Raw genomic sequence first — 16,440 nt, 5'->3', positions numbered from 1 at the left:
AGTCTCCAGCATGATTCTCTTTCCGCTTCATAATGATCATTTCCACTCTCTGTTGCAGAGGGAGTTTCCAAAGTTCTTTACTTTCCGAGCGCGGGATCAGGTAAGCTGCTATGCTCTTTCTGAACACTTTGTTTAACTCCCTCTCCAAATAGGTTAGCCCATTGGGTTTAGTTTTGGGGGAGGGGGCTTTACTTTTCTGCCGCTTCCCGCAGTTTGCCGAGGACCGCATCTACCGGCACCTGGAGCCAGCGTTGGCGTTCCAGCTGGAGCTCAGTCGGATGCGCAACTTTGACCTGACGGCGGTGCCTTGTGCCAACCACAAGATGCACCTTTACCTTGGCGCTGCCAAAGTGGAGGAAGGCACCGAAGTGACGGACTACAGGTTTTTTGTCCGAGCCATCGTCAGACACTCTGACCTCATCACAAAGGTAAAAGAACCCGGGGGGTGCTGTGGGGTGTGCGTCCGGAATGCATCGAGCCTGATGCTCTGCTCTCTGGCTAAATTGAAACAAATTTGAACCAGGCCAACTGATCATTGGATCTCGTATGGTGGTTGGCAACCTTCAGTCTCAAAAGACTATGGTAGAAGCCTACAGCACCCGGTATTCCCAGGCGGTCTCCCATCCAAGTACTAACCAGGCCTGACCCTGCTTAGCTTCCAAGATCAGACAAGATCGGGAGACAGTGTTCAGTATAGGGAGATGGTTGGCAACCTTCAGTCTCGAAAGACTATGGTAGAAGCCTACAGCACCCGGTATTCCCAGGCAGTCTCCCATCCCAGTACTAACCAGGCCTGACCCTGCTTCGCTTCCGAGGTCAGACAAGATCGGGAGATAGTGTTCAGTATAGGGAGATGGTTGGCAACCTTCAGTCTCGAAAGACTATGGTAGAAGCCTACAGCACCCGGTATTCCCAGGCAGTCTCCCATCCCAGTACTAACCAGGCCTGACCCTGCTTAGCTTCCGAGATCAGACAAGATCGGGAGATAGTGTTCAGTATAGGGAGATGGTTGGCAACCTTCAGTCTCGAAAGACTATGGTAGAAGCCTACAGCACCCAGTATTCCCAGGCGGTCTCCCATCCAAGTACTAACCAGGCCTGACCCTGCTTAGCTTCCGAGATCTCGTATGGCTGACCTGAGTTAGCCTAACTGAAAGCTGAGATTACTTAATTGTCTCCTCATAAGTGCAGGGAAGTGGGGCTGGCCCAAAACTTGTGGGTGTTTGAGGTGGCATGCCTAGTTCTACCTTTCTGAACCAGTGGCACACCAATCACTGATTCTGCTGTAGCTCTTCCTCCTCTTCCTCCTGCTCACTGCACTGAAAGAGGAAGAGGAGAACAGGGTTCTGCTGTAGCCCCCAGTCTCCTATCCTCCACACTTCTTTACTTTTCTCATCCAAGAGGTGGGGGAGGAGCAGGAATAGAGGCTGACGGGGGGGGGGGCAGATGAAGCCACCCCCACCAATCTGCCACCTGTATGACCCGACATGGGCACTTTTTGAGAGCTTAGCCCTCCTCCCTCCCTCCTGCAAACGTCTGTTTATGTTTCCTCTGGTCTGGGGCAGGAAGCCTCCTTTGAGTACCTGCAGAACGAGGGAGAGCGCCTGCTCCTGGAGGCCATGGACGAGCTGGAGGTGGCCTTCAACAACACCAGCGTCCGCACCGACTGCAACCACATCTTCCTCAACTTTGTCCCCACGGTCGTCATGGACCCCGCGAAGGTCTGTGGCTCTCTGCTCCCCTCTCCTCGTTCAGGAAAGTGCTGCAGCTCCCAAGGGAAGGGGCTGACTCCTCCTTCCTTGCGCCCCAGATCGAGGAGTCTGTGCGCTCCATGGTGATGCGCTACGGCTGTCGCCTCTGGAAGCTCCGGGTCCTGCAGGCTGAAGTGAAGATCAACATCCGCCTGACACCAGTGGCCCAAGCCATCCCCATCCGCCTGTTTCTCACTGACGATTCAGGGTACTACCTGGACATCAGCATCTACAAGGAAGTCAATGACCCCCGGACAGGGAACGTAGGTGCCCTCTTTCTAACAGACGTTTTTGCACACTCTTCTCCTTTGCGCTCACCTCCTCCTGGTGGCGCCTGCCGTATTTCGGTGTAGCACTCTCAGCACTTCTGTCAGTGAAATGGTAGCTTCTTAAGGAAGTAGACATTTGGGGAAGGGGAAGCAAAAGGGGGCAGATTAATTTTTGGAAACAAAAATACGTGCCTTTTTGAGATCGTCATCCCCCATTAAGCTGCTGGGTTTGCAAATGTAATTGCCAGCTTTGGACTGGCTTTGGTTCCGTACATCGAAAAGGGGGCAGCGAGGAAGGAAAGGAACCTGACTTTTCCGTTTCATCCCTGCTCAGATCATGTTCCACTCGTACGGCGACAAGCAAGGACCGCTGCATGGGATGCTGATCAACACCCCGTACGTCACCAAGGACCTGCTGCAGGCCAAGCGCTTCCAGGCCCAGTCCCTCGGCACCACCTACGTCTATGACTTCCCAGCCATGTTCCGCCAGGTACGCCGAGCCAGGCTGGAGAGCCGCTCAGAGGACCTCTCTTAGTCCCATTTTGTTTAAAACGTTTTTGTTACACACACACACACACACACACACACACACACACACACACACTGTTTTTTGCAGCACAGGTGTGGCTTGTATATAAACAGCAAGTGCCTTTCCTTCCATCTGATTGGAAAAGGGCCTTCTGTGGGAAGCAAGGCCTTGACTAGCACCAGCTGAGACCAGCAATAGCCGAAGGGGGCTTCCAAAAGGAGATTTACCTAAGAATATAAGAACAGCCCCACTGGATCAGGCCATAGGCCCATCTAGTCCAGCTTCCTGTATCTCAGCGGCCCACCAAATGCCCCAGGGAGCACACCTGATAACAAGAGACCTGCATCCTGGTGCCCTCCCTTGCATCTGTCACAGCCCATTTCAAAAATCAGGAGGTGGCACATACACATCATGGCTTGTAACCCGTAATGGATTTTTCCTCCAGAAACTTGTCCAATCCCCTTTTAAAGGCATCCAGGCCAGATGCCGTCACCACATCCTGTGGCAAGGAGTTCCACAGACCAACCACACGCTGAGTCAAGAAATATTTTCTATTGTCTGTTCTAACTCTCCCAACACTCAATTCGGGGAGAACACTCACGTGGGGTCTGTTCAATCAGAAACTGAAGCTCCACATAAGAACATCCCGCTGGATCAGGCCATAGGCCCATCTAGTCCAGCTTCCTGTATCTCACAGCAGCCCACCAAATGCCCCAGGGAGCACACCTGGTAACAAGAGACCTCATTCTGGTGCCCTCCCTTGCATCTGGCATTCCGACATAGCCCATTTCTTGCCCAGGAGGGGCCTGTGCCTCCCAGCCCACACTTTTCTCTGGTCAAATGAGTGTGGCAAATTTTCAGATTGCTTAAAGACCCTTCGAAGCTGTGTTTGGCCAGGAGCAATAGCCTGTGCTTGTCCTGGGAAATGACGCTTTTGCCCAGCGCAGCCCCTGTGCATCTCAGAATCCTGCTGCCTTCCTGTCAGGTGTGATTGGGCATAGGTGGAGAGGGAGTCTGCCAGGCCAGATCAGAGGTTGCACCTGAGCTTGGGGTGTCCATAACTACTAGCTGGGGTGGGGGAATCCCTTTGCTGCAAAGGAAGGGTCGCTCTCAGATAAGCCCTTGTGGGTGGGAGGGTGTTGGCACAGAAAAGAGTCTCTGCTCTCTCACCTGTGAGTCTTCCTTACCCTTTCCTTAACTGCTCCGATGTGAACTTGATTCCTCCACAGGCTCTGTTCAAGTTGTGGGGATCTGGTGAAGCAGCAGCAGCCGATGTCCTGACGTACACGGAACTCGTGCTGGACTCCCAGGGGCAGCTGGTGTTGATGAACAGGCTGCCTGGAGGGAATGAGGTGGGGAGGCCAAGACTGTGGAGGAAGGGCAGGGGAAGGGCTGCAGAGGGCATTGAGGTAGGGTGGTTCCCCCATGGTACCACTTGGGACCCACATCTGAGGAAGCAGGAGAGAATGTACCAAAGCATGGCTTTGGCTGTCTTCAACTGGGTGTGCTCCTGCCCTCCATTTACAGAAACAGCTCTCAAACTTCTAGATCAGGGGTGCCCAAACCCCAGCCCGGGGGCCACTTGCGGCCCTCAGGGACTCCCAATCCGGCCCGCGGGGAGCCTCCAGTCTCCAATGAGCCTCTGGCCCTCTGGAGACTTGCTGGAGACCGTGCTGGCCCGACACAACTGCTATCAGTGAGAGGGAGACTGTTTGACCTCTCATGTGAGCTGTGCGACAAGGGCTGCTTGCTGTTTGATGTCTGTGATGCAGTAGCAACAGCGAAGGAAACACCTGCCTTGCTTTGTGCAAGGTCTTTTATAGGCCTTGAGCTATTGCAAGACCTACATTCATTCATATAAGTTCCATCTCTAATATATTCATTTATGTAAATTTATTCAAATTTTATTCCCAGCCCCTGCTACAGTGTCAGAGAGATGATGTGGCCCTCCTGCCAAAAAGTTTGGACAGCCCTGTTCTAGATAAACCTTTTAGAAAAATTAGATGTTGTTTTTGAGCCTCTTCTTTCTTAAAAGAAAAATTCCCTCTTCCTCCCTGTGAAAATTCCTGGCCAGATCGGCATGGTTGCCTTCAAAATGAAGCTGAAGACCCCCGAGTACCCCCAAGGCAGAGACATCATAGTCATCAGCAATGACATCACGTACAAGATGGGATCCTTTGGGCCTGAGGAAGACCTCCTCTTCTTGCGGGCGTCGGAGCTGGCTCGTGCCGAAGGCATCCCTAGGATTTACATTGCGGCCAACAGCGGCGCCCGCATTGGCTTCGCCGAGGAGATCAAGCACAAGTTTCAGGTGGGCTGGCTGGACCCAGAAGACCCCTATAAGGTATGTGCCTGGTTGCAAGAAGGTTTGCCATGGGAGGACCCCAGTTTGGGAAGTGGTGGTCATGGTGGCAGCTGCTGAGGGATGAATGGGAGAGGACACAGATGCTTGTAAATATTGGTGGCACCCGTACATTCTCCCTGGCTTGCTACATTCCCTCTTTTTCAGGGGACTGGCTGACAGTCCATGACCAGCCTACAAAAGATGGCAGAGAAGGGGGACAGTTGGGAGCTGGGGAGCTTGAATTCTCTCCTTACCCGGGTGTGTGTGTATGTGTGTGTGTGTGTGTGTGTGTGTGTGTGTGTGTGTGTGTGTGTGTGTGTGCTGAGCATTTACCAGTCAAACCTGTTAATGAAGTTGGCTGAGGAAGGGAGAAAATGTGGAGTCTGTGAGTGGCTGGAAGTCCCGGACAAACAGTGTGAAGCGCTGTGCTCTGCTTCCACCCCACTGAGGCCATTGTATCTGTTTGTCTCTGGGGTTGACTAGCTTAGGACGGAGGGGACCCAAAGCCCCTTGCAATCCCCAAGGAGGAGGCTCCCTGCCCTCTTTTTTGTGGCGTCTTGGGGTTTCTCTGCTCTAAATTGGCTTAGTTTTGTTGTCTTGTCCCTCTTGAGATGCAGTCACCCATGTGCCCAGCTTTGAAAGGGGTTGCCCTCCCTCTAAATTGCTTGCCTTGCCTTTGGCAATGTCAGTTAAAATGCCTTTAAAAGGGGATTGGACAAGTTTCTGGAGGAAAAATCCATGACGGGGTACAAGCCATGATGTGTATGTGCAACCTCCAGATTTTAGAAATGGGCTATGTCAGAAGGCCAGATGCAAGGGAGGGCACCAGGATGAGGTCTCTTGTTATCTGGTGTGCTCCCTGGGGCATTTGGTGGGCCGCTGTGAGATACAGGAAGCTGGACTAGACGGGCCTATGGCCTCATCCAGTGGGGCTGTTCTTATGTTCTTAAACTACAATTCCCAGGAGGCCTTGCAGGTCTTCTTGTTGTCTGGTGTGCTCCCTGGGCATTTGGTGGGCCGCTGTGAGACACAGGAAGCTGGACTAGATAGGCCTGTGGCCTCATCCAGTGGGGCTGTTCTTATGTTCAGTTCAGAACCAAATCTGTTCAGCTCTGTGATGTCAACGCATTCAACGTGGTTGATCCTCCTGGTCTTCCTGGAGATTCCTTTCCCCACGCCTGCTTTCTTGAATATGACATTTCAAAGTGGTGGTCCATTTGCTCCAGGTAATACTGCTTGCCATCTCTCTCCTTGAAGGGTTTCAAATACCTGTACCTGACCCCCCAGGACTACACCAGGATCAGTTCCATGAACGCCGTTCACTGTGAACATGTGGAGGAAGCTGGTGAGTCCAGGTGAGCAAATGGCACTAATTGTTACGGCCCCTGGACTGAGAATTTCCTTGAGTTGCATCGGCTAGATTTGTCTTTTGACCTTCCCATAGGTACGTCATAACTGACATCATTGGCAAGGAAGAAGGTATTGGTGTGGAGAACCTAAGGGCGTCGGGCACCATTGCTGGAGAGTCTTCTCTGGCTTATGATGAAATCATCACTATTAGCATGGTAGGCTTTTGACCGCTTCTGTGTCACCCTCCCATAGCATTCCAGCCAGCTGTTGGGAAGGTTGGTGGCTGCTTTGGTGCTCAACGGCAGCCACGGTAATTCCTCTGCTCCATCACTCCTGTCTCAGGTGACCTGCCGCGCAATTGGCATTGGGGCTTACCTGGTGAGGCTTGGCCAGCGTGTCATCCAGGTGGACAACTCTCACATCATCCTGACAGGAGCTGGTGCTTTGAACAAGGTAAAAAAAAAAAAAAAGAGAGGCTTGTGGCTTGTGTTTGGCAGGCTGAGTGTTTGAGGCCTTCTCCTCGGGACTCATTTCCCCCCAGTTTGTTCTCCCGCATTGCTCGAGAGGCTCCCAGGCTGTTTGCCATCTTCTCAAACAGAGACTCTTCTCAAACAGAAACCAACAAGCGCAGCACCAGCCTAAGCTCTCTGGGGAGCAAGGACTGGTGGTGCTTGTGCCTCTCAGTGGGTGTCAAGAATGCCCTGCCCATCTCTGTGGGTGCTTGAAAGACGGGAGCCTTTCCCTGGGCTGCCAGTTCTGCACAGGAAAGGGGCCGGGTTGTGTTTCTGATATGCATCCCTGGGTGCGCAAGACAGGCCTGGGGGCAAGTCCTAGAAGTGGTGGGCAATGTGACCACCATCGCCACAGCACCAATTAAACTCTGCAAGGATTGATCCTTATTTGACTTGGGCATCGCTGTAAGTTCTAACGCAGCTGCTTCTTCCTTTGCGGTTCTTGGGTTGGAGAGTTTCCACTTCTGGGTCTGCAGCAGGAGTCCTGGAAGACCAGAGTGTGCTCCTGTGGGGTCCTGACCCTTGCACGTTTGCGTCCTTGTCTGATTGCTTCAGGCTTAGGAAAATGTCGTAGGCCTCCTTTGGCATTTGCATCGGCAAGGGAAAGGCAGGGGAGAAATTTATTTCAAGTAAGTAGTGTGGAGACTAACCTGCCTGCTACTGGGTTTGGGTTTTGTCTTTGCGCCAGGTTTTGGGCCGTGAAGTGTACACATCCAACAACCAGCTGGGCGGGGTGGAGATCATGCACAGCAATGGCGTCTCCCATGTGACTGTCCCGGACGACTTTGAAGGCGTCTACACCATCTTGCAATGGCTCTCGTACATGCCGAAGGTACGCCCTTCGCACACTTGAAAAAGCACCAGATAAAGCAGTGTAATTAACAAGGAAAACCTGCCTTTTGCCTTCAGAACCACTGCTGATTCATGTGCAGATCTGCATAGACTTGGAGTGAACTGACTGACCCCATTCAACCTACAATTAACCAGCTAAGAGCCGAGTACCCTTCTCTGTGGTGTTCATCTCCTGCTCTTTCTCCAGGGAGCATGGGAGGGCATGCTCTGAAAATGCACCAGGCCCATTCCCTTGGCCACCTGATGAATCTCTCCAGGGCTCTTCTAGCTGAATCCTGGATTAAGAGAATCTCTCTCCTTGTAGGACAACCACAGCCCAGTGCCTATCATAGCCTCGAGTGACCCTGTTGACAGAGAAATCGATTTTGTTCCTTCCAAAGCCCCCTATGACCCCCGGTGGATGCTGGCAGGGAGACCTCATCCCAGTAAGAACCAGCTTGTGGGAAATTTGTGTGTGTGGGGGGGTCTCCACCCCTGGGAATGGGTTGCAGAAGGTCACTTTGCTCCAGTTCCCCTCTGCCCTTCCTGGTTTGCTGAGAAACTCTGAGTTTTGCATTAAAGTAGTACACGCAAGGATGAATGACTTTAAAGGGTCCTGGCTGAATGTTCTGTGCATTTTCCTTTTCATGCTGTTGCGCAGCCGTAAAGGGAAACTGGCAGACTGGCTTCTTCGACCACGGTTCCTTCACAGAGATCATGCAGCCCTGGGCGCAAACCGTGGTGGTCGGCAGAGCCAGGTAGGGGCAAAACTGTGGCTTGAGGTAGTTGGAGGGAGGGTGGGGGCTAGCAGAAGATCTGCCCTGTGGCCTCTGGAGGCTAAAACCTGTTCTGTTAAGAGGAGGTGGGCTTCCTTCTAACGCTGGCCCAACCAACAACCAGGCAAGTGGCTCTTTCCTCCCCTAACCAGTATATACAGGCCTTGTGGTATCTGCTGCAGAATTTAGCTTCCTGATAATTCCAGCTTTTTTTTGGGGGGGGGGGGGTTGCATTTCCAGTCCTCCTGGAGGCTGTGATAAGCCTGAACCTGCGTGATCCAGGCTCGCCAGAGAGAGAACTGAGCAAGAGACCCATTGCTCTAGATTTTGTTCTACACACGATGCTGTGAAACTTAAGAAACTGTTTAAGAAACTGACCTTTGGGTTTTTTCCCCCTGGGCTTCTTGCAGGCTGGGAGGGATCCCAGTTGGCGTGATAGCTGTCGAGACCAGGACCGTGGAGTTGGCAGTGCCAGCCGACCCAGCAAACCCAGAATCGGAAGCAAAGGTCAAGAGTGTTGCTTTTTGTACCATGAAATCCAGACTTGTCTGCATAGCAGCTGACCTGTTTTTCTCTTCCATGCGTCTGTCTTCTGTTTTTCCAAACCGTTTTGCTTGCTGGCTGCTGTTTCTGCTTGTGGCCATGAGTTCCACGGGTTGAGTGCTGAACCCCATGCCACTTGAGCATTTCCCGCTACCTGCATCAGGAAAATGTTACTGGCAAAGCCTAAGCTGTAAATCTGTGGTGGTTCCAAAATGGCTAGTGGTTCTTCATAGTCTCCCGCTAGCAATTGCCCCTCTGCCTATCACCTCCATTTTCTAGGGCCAACAGCAGCAATAAAAGCCACAGAAACAATATGAAAGAATTTTGACCCACTTCCTCAATTTTGTCGTCCCAAGTTAGCTTCTGACGATCCTTGCCGAGCAGCCCAACACAACTCCCCCTGTCCTTTCTTCCCCAGATAATCCAGCAAGCTGGACAGGTCTGGTTTCCAGATTCGGCCTTTAAAACTGCCCAGGCAATCAAGGACTTCGACCGAGAACGCCTCCCGCTTTTGATTTTTGCCAACTGGAGAGGATTCTCTGGTGGGATGAAAGGTAAAGCCGTTCCGACATCCTCAGGGGAGAGCTTCAGTTGCTCCAGCAGGCATGCAGAGAGCATTGACTCCTCACCTGTGTTTTGCAGACATGTATGACCAGGTGCTGAAATTCGGGGCGTACATTGTCGACAGCCTCCGGCAGTTCAAGCAACCTGCTCTGGTCTACATCCCTCCCCATGCCGAGCTGCGGGGGGGCTCGTGGGTGGTCATTGACCCAACCATCAATCCCCTCTACGTGGAACTGTATGCGGACAAAGAGGGCAGGTAGGCATCACCTCCTGGGCCTGCCTGGAGCCCCTCCTGCTTTGTGTAAACACCTGAGGTCTGCAGCATGTGGGTTTGGGGAGCAGAACACAAAGTTCTTCCAGGAGCCTGGGCAGAAAGGCACACTCACATTACCCCTGTAGAGTGGGCAGTGCTTACCAGAGCAAGAGACCCCACATAAACCCAGCAGGCACTTCTGATTGGCGCTGACCACCGCCCTGTTCTGGCTTTTGCTCCCCAGGGGGGGCATCTTAGAAGCGGAAGGGACCGTGGAGATCAAGTTCCGGAGGAAAGAGCTGCTGAAGACAATGAGGAGGGTTGATGCCACCTACGCCAGGCTTGCTCAGCAGTTTGGTAAGAGTGGGTTCTGGGACTGCCTCCTCCAGGCTCCCCCTTCCCTGCTTGCTGACTGCCTTGCTCTGCTCCACTTCACACAGAAGACTTCCACCGCCTTGGAAGGTGAGGGGGTGCTGCAGCCGTGGGAGAAAAAGCCCTGAGTCTGCTTTGGTTGGCAGCCTTCACTCTCGAAAGACTCTGGTAGAAGCCTGCAGCACCCGGTATTCCCAGGCGGTCTCCCATCCAAGTACTAACCAGGCCTGACCCTGCTTAGCTTCCGAGGTCAGACAAGATCAGGTATCTGCAGGGTAACAGTTGCTTTGGTTTCCTGGGATCTGCAGGGTCTCCGGAGCTGTCCAAGGAGGAGAGCAAGAAGCTGGAGAAGCAGCTGAAAGCCCGGGAGGACTATCTCCTTCCCATCTTCCACCAGGTGGCGGTGCAGTTCGCAGATCTCCATGACACACCGGGGAGGATGCAGGAGAAAGGAGTCATTACAGTTAAGCAAGGCCCCCCCCCCTTTTCTTTTCAGCATTCGCTTTGCAAATCCCACTCGTTAAGTTTCCTGCACTTGGGCCTGATCATTCCTCAGGCCTTGGATGGTCCCAGTTAAGTTTCAGCACTGCTTGGTTGGTGCTGGGAGGAGCAGAGAAACACAGCTTTGGGTGCAGAAGCCCCCCCACCCCATTAAACTCCAGTGAAAGGAGCTTGGGCAGCGGGACCGGGAAGGACCTTTCTCAGCAAGCTGAAATGGAATCCAGGCAAGACGGAGGTTCTCCCAGCCAGGTGACCTGCTTGATAGGGTTACAGAGCGTCAGCCATTCTTGATGAGGTTGGCCTCCCCTCGCCAGATCAGGTTTGCAGCCAGGGAGTGCGTCTGGGTCCAGCTTGGCTGCTGGATGCCCAGCTGCAGGGTGCTTTTGTATGGTTTTGGCAGCTGCATCCGTTTCTGTCTCAAACAGACACAGCTGTAGTGACCAGTGTCTTTGTTGCCTCTCCTGGCAACAGTTAGACCAACTGCAGTGGTCCACTCTAGACCACTCTCCTGCAGTTAGACCACTGCAGCAGTGACCCACAAGAGGGTCTGCCTGGTGGTGGCCCCTGCTCTGTGGAACTCCCTTCCTTGGGAAGTGCGACTGGAGCTTTTCTTATCCCTTTTTCAGTGCCGCTTCAAGATACTGCTCTTTTCAACAGAGCTTCCCTAGTTCAATATAAGCGTATTCTCAATTTTTGTTACTTATTGTCTCTCTTTCCAATTTGTTTTTTTTATGTGGTAGTGTTAGATTTTATTGGCTGCGCTGTTTCTTATTATTGGATTTTATTTAGTATTGTAAGACACCCAGAGTTTTTAAAGGATATAAATTTTAAAAATGAATGAAAACTTGGGTGTGACTGGAACGGTCCTTAGCCTGGGAGTGTCCAGCTGTCACTCGGACTGAACCTGGCCTTGCTTCCCCTCTCCCAGGACATCCTTCAGTGGAAAAACGCACGCACCTTCCTATACTGGCGATTACGGCGCCTCCTCCTGGAGGAGGTGGTGAAGGCAGAGATCCTCAGTGCCCACAGCGAGCTGAGCAACAACCACATCCAGTCCATGCTGCGGCGCTGGTTCCTGGAGACGGAAGGAGCTGTCAAGGTCTGGGTGTGGCCGCAAGCCGTGTGCCGTTTGGAGATAAGCCCGACTTCCTCGGCCCTGCTTCTGGCCAGAGAGCTGCTAAGAATGGGCAGTTTTGGGGAACCGGAAGGAAGTGATTTGTGCGCGAGGGTCCCTGCTGGGATCTGAGCGCCTGAGTGCCTTCAGGTCAAGGACCCCCAAGTGGAAGGTCCCATTTTTACTAGCAGCAAAATTATCATTTTTTATTTTTTTTTTGTACTTCAAGAACCTTGGAAAGGAAAGTGAGACAAGAGGGACACACGTCTGCCCCCTGTTTAGCGAAGCCCCCTGCAAACCTTTCTGGACTCCCCTAAAAACTGCTTGTCCTCCTTCTTGTTCCATTCCAGGGCTACCTCTGGGACAATAACCAAGTGGTGGTGCAGTGGCTGGAGAAACACTTGCATGAGGAAGAGGGGACCAAGTCAGCCATCCGAGAAAACATCCAGTACCTGAAGCGCGACTACGCCCTCAAGCACATCCGGAAGTGAGTGGGCGGGAGGCAGGCGGTGGTGTTCTTGGAAGGTGTTCTTGGAAGCGCCTCCTCTTTTGCCCTTTGGATACATGAGCTTTGCATCCTCTGGGTCTGTGTGCAAGTCTATTCAGAAATGCATTTGTAAGGCTGGAGAGCAATCCCCCCAGTTTACCAAGCACCAGAACGTGGTGACATCCAAGGAAGGTTGATTGGCGGCAAAAGGAGCGACTGCTTGACGTAATCTAGTCCCTCCAACAACCTTTAATACAAATTATTTTGAAGGGGCTATGAGTAGAAGTGTTTGAAAACAGTGTTATTATACTCAGAAGTAAGCTCATTGGGTTCAGTAAGACTCGGGCTGTAATCCTGTCTTACTTACCAGAAACAAACGCCTCTAGCTATTAGCCAAGAGAGCTAAAAGCTGAAGGTATCTCTGGGTACCAGATGACGGGGGAGGGGGGCAAATGACCCTGGAGGTGCATAAGCCATCCCCTCTTGGGTACATGGACCAGCTTCTGCCCTGTTTTCCTACATTCCTGTATTGTTGTCACCCTCTGTCTGATTTGAAAGAGGTATTGAGCGTCGAGCGACTGTTTTCTGGTGATCTTGTCTGACATCTTGAATAGTGGCAGCTGCTCCAACGTCCCAGTAATGATGCTTCCTTGTCTCTTTTCCCCTTTCCTTGCATTCCCTTCAGCTTGGTTCAAGCAAACCCGGAGGTGGCCATGGACTGCATCATCCACATGACCCAACACCTCACCCGTGCTCAGAGGGCCCAGGTCGCTCACCTCCTGGCAACCATGGATAATCCGCCCTCCTCTTGAGCAGGGAAGACCACAAGCCTCTTGATGAGACCAACACGCAGGGATAAGCCCTCAAGGGCAGAAAGCCCCTCCTTGCCAATGGCATGGCCAGGCTGTGTCACAGAAAGCACCTTCGGCAAGAGCGCACGCCTGTGGATCAAGAGCATCACAGCACAACTTCTGTCGGAAGAGGCCCTTTTATGCACGTACAGACACCACTTCCTGCACTTATATGCATGACACCATAATTCACCTGCAAGGAGGGATTCCCCACTGTCAGTTCCTACAGCACAGCAGCAAACCATCCAAGAAAAATGTTTTCACAACAGAATTTAGCCTCTTTTTTTTTAAAAAAAATGTAACTATCCCAGTTTTTGGTTTCTTGGGGGAAATGACAATGATAGTTTTTCTTAAGCATACTTTTCCGTCAGTCCCTACTAAACAGGCCAGTATTTTGACTCAGTGTTATAACGGATCCCGCTGCAAGTGGGTGTCTCCGACCCTGGTTGCTACCATGACTGTGGTATAAAAGGAATGGCTCAGGTGTCATCCATCACCCTTCCCAGCTGTGTATCGAGAACACAGGGATTCTGCCGCAGCCTGTCTGCCTTGTGAATTCCTTCTCAGTATCGCATTTCTACCTTCCACTTACATGGTTCACAACTGTGCCTAACTTTGCACCACGCTGCCATTATGGATCCACCAGGCTGGAGAAGTTGCCCCAAGCTGGGGACTTCCAAGACCATTTTTACAGGGATGAAGCCATTTCTCAGGTCGGGCGCGCCGTGACCAATGAACTGCAAACACGCAACGCATTTAATGCCCAGATTCTTTAGGAAGAGCGCGAAGGACAAAGAGAGGAAGAACTGAAGGAACAGGAGAGCGCCAGGCCTATCTGTGGTGCATTATATTGCCCACCTTCAGAGCAGTAACCTTTGTGGGGACGAAAGCAACGAGATGTGGGAGGAACTCTGTGGGTCAGGAACGCATTGAGACCACTTGGTTCGCTCAGCAGAATGGACAGAATATTGTAAAGGGAAAAGATGGTTCTAATTTCTTCCTTCCAAGAGGGAAGAGCTCAGGGAAAGAAACATTTTTAGCTCTTTCTCATAGTAAAGACGTTAAGCACATGTGTTGTCACGGGGGGGGGGGCTGTTCTTCCCCACCTCCACAAGCCACGGCTCATGATGCCACCCAAGCCGCTGCAAATAAACCAGTAAGTCATCAGAAACCAGCCTGTGGCTCTTAATTCTTTGCACTGGTGAGCTGTCCTGGGGCCTGGTGAGCCCCGTCTTCTCCCGCTCTGTGTAGCTCTTGTGCCGAGTCTTCCTTGCAATGAGGCCGTTTCTCTCCCTCAGCCCTTGGATTGCTTTTCCCTACTGATGTGTGTTTTGGGTCCCGCTGCCTTTGTGCTGCCTTCTCTCAAACGAACCCACCTTTGTTGTTAATGCGCTTTTATTTTCATAAAACGACCGACAGTAGTAAATTCTTAGGGTAAGCCACATCAAATGATCAGCAATGTCATGTATTTTCCAAGGGGACTTTCTGAAACAACACATTTCTGTAACTGGCCTGGGGGGGGAGGGGAAGTTAACTTTCACTGGAGTCCTATGGCATGTCTACTTAGAAGTAAACCGCACTGATTTCAGTGAGACCCACTCCCCAGGTCACTGGGGCCTCAGGCTGCAGCCTCATTTGCCACCATACCGATGAGTGTTCTGCAGTGGCGGCACAGTGTGATGGCTTCCCCAGACCCCCACTGAACTTTTCTCAGACATCTCCTGGGCCTGCTCCCCACCGCCCACGGCAAGTTCTGTTTTTGCTAACATGATCCTGGCCTCAAGCCATGCACCTTCCTCGGATTCTGGCTTCAAGCCTAAGCATACTGAATCCCTCTGTATTCAGAGGCGACTTACCTCTGCACACCTCTCCCTGGTGTGCTCCCTGGGGCATTTGGTGGGCCGCTGTGAGATACAGGAAGCTGGACTAGATGGGCCTGTGGCCTGATCCAGTGGGGCTGTTCTTATGAACACACACAAATTCAGGCTGTCAAAGGCTAAAGTCAGCTGAAAGGTGACTTTCACCAATGGCTGGGAAAGTCAAGGACTTTTCACTTTCCCTTGGCAAAAAGAGCAGGCGGAGTTGGCTGTTCCTTAGCACAAGACCTCAGCATGCCAGTGGCACCAGGATGCAGGTCTCTTGTCTGATGTGCTCCCTGAGGCATCTGGTGGGCCACTGAGATACAGGAAGCTGGACTAAATGGGCCTTTGGCCTGATTCAGTGGGGCTCTTATGATCTTAAGACACTGAGGTATAACGAAGTCAATAGAAAGGGGCTGAATTGCCCTGGAATGTGTTCTTGATCTACTGTCAGTATGTGAGCTCCACTTTGATGCCATGATCTCTCCATCTAAATCAACGGGCGCCAAACCCTGGCCCATGGGCCAGACTGTGATCTTCCCCCAGGTGAATGGAGCTTACTGTTCCATGAGGAGGTCTCCCTGTCACGCCGCAGATCGCCTGACCTTAGTGCCAGTCAGCTGCTTCCAGGGTCTGTCGCCCCAGCAGGCTTTGCACCCAGATTTCTGGGCACGCGCATGTGGCCAGCGCAAAGGTTGAGAGCATTCTTTGGTGCAACAGGGGGAGGCCCAAGGGCAGAACAGAAAGCTCCGTCCGCGCCAGGAATGCCTCTACCAGCGTGCAACTGTTTGGGGACCACTGATCTAAATAATAAACCCTGGAGAAAGGACCTTTCTCCGTCCAACATATTCTTACCTCTTAACAGAGAGCAAATGTTTGTTCCAAATTGTTGTGGGTACCATTCTGTGAAGGTTGAATGCACGTATAACAATTCTATCCAATCACAGTGCTAAATAATAAATAGTACATAACAGTTACATTATGGGTACCAGTAGCCTAGATACTAACATGGTAAGTTTAAATCTCAAGTTCATTCTGCAGTTTTTTGTCCTGCTGGTGGTTGTGCTGTTTCTAAAAAAATTATGTTACTGTAAACTTAAGTCTGCAGTTCTGAGCATGCTTACCTGGAAGTAGACCCTACTGCATACCGTGGGTCATTGGAGCAGACTGCAGAAAAGAGCATTTTTGTGTTGGCCGTAGGAAAGTTCAGCAATATTTGGTCTCTCACTTAAAACATCATCTCTAAGTATCCAAAGTGCTTCCTTTTAAAAAAATTCACATTGAAACAAAATCCCTTGTGTACCATCAACGTACAAGAGTGTGCTACTGTCCTGAATAATTAAATTAATGCAAAAAAAAAGTTACTGCTGTTTTTAAAAAAAAGTCAGTGCTCCCTCCACAAACGCCTTTTTGCTCCATAAAAATAAATATAAATTAAAATGTACAAATAGTAATACTGCCTATTTATAAGAAACCCTATACAGTATACAAACCTAGAGCAGTGAACCTAAACTCCCCCTTCTGTGGAATAAGGT

General features: G+C 51.5%; 1 protein-coding gene and 1 pseudogene across 3 annotated transcripts in view; one reads left to right on the top strand and one right to left on the bottom strand.

Moving 5' to 3' along the window:
- The window catches only part of ACACB (acetyl-CoA carboxylase beta), a 50,619-nt gene extending 36,402 nt beyond the window's left edge, over positions 1-14,217 (top strand). For all 3 annotated transcript variants that reach the window (XM_066609908.1, XM_066609907.1, XM_066609909.1), the window contains 21 exons: positions 59-100; positions 213-428; positions 1,565-1,720; positions 1,810-2,013; positions 2,354-2,509; positions 3,778-3,900; positions 4,623-4,892; positions 6,150-6,247; positions 6,337-6,457; positions 6,585-6,695; positions 7,443-7,586; positions 7,911-8,031; positions 8,247-8,343; positions 8,772-8,868; positions 9,323-9,458; positions 9,547-9,724; positions 9,966-10,078; positions 10,402-10,556; positions 11,523-11,693; positions 12,059-12,195; positions 12,881-14,217. In XM_066609908.1, coding sequence (XP_066466005.1) covers positions 59-100; positions 213-428; positions 1,565-1,720; positions 1,810-2,013; positions 2,354-2,509; positions 3,778-3,900; positions 4,623-4,892; positions 6,150-6,247; positions 6,337-6,457; positions 6,585-6,695; positions 7,443-7,586; positions 7,911-8,031; positions 8,247-8,343; positions 8,772-8,868; positions 9,323-9,458; positions 9,547-9,724; positions 9,966-10,078; positions 10,402-10,556; positions 11,523-11,693; positions 12,059-12,195; positions 12,881-13,007 — 2,973 coding nt within the window. In that variant the 3' untranslated portion in view covers positions 13,008-14,217. The remainder of the gene's footprint in view (positions 1-58; positions 101-212; positions 429-1,564; positions 1,721-1,809; positions 2,014-2,353; positions 2,510-3,777; positions 3,901-4,622; positions 4,893-6,149; positions 6,248-6,336; positions 6,458-6,584; positions 6,696-7,442; positions 7,587-7,910; positions 8,032-8,246; positions 8,344-8,771; positions 8,869-9,322; positions 9,459-9,546; positions 9,725-9,965; positions 10,079-10,401; positions 10,557-11,522; positions 11,694-12,058; positions 12,196-12,880) is intronic.
- On the bottom strand, positions 10,267-10,383 carry LOC136635021 (5S ribosomal RNA; annotated as a pseudogene).
- Positions 14,218-16,440: the final 2,223 nt, after the last annotated feature.

The sequence above is a fragment of the Tiliqua scincoides genome, chromosome 14, assembly GCF_035046505.1.
Source record: "Tiliqua scincoides isolate rTilSci1 chromosome 14, rTilSci1.hap2, whole genome shotgun sequence".
Classification (NCBI taxonomy): domain Eukaryota; kingdom Metazoa; phylum Chordata; class Lepidosauria; order Squamata; family Scincidae; genus Tiliqua; species Tiliqua scincoides.
The sequence above is the reverse complement of the archived record's forward strand: the minus strand, read 5'-3'. Positions and strand labels throughout refer to the sequence as shown.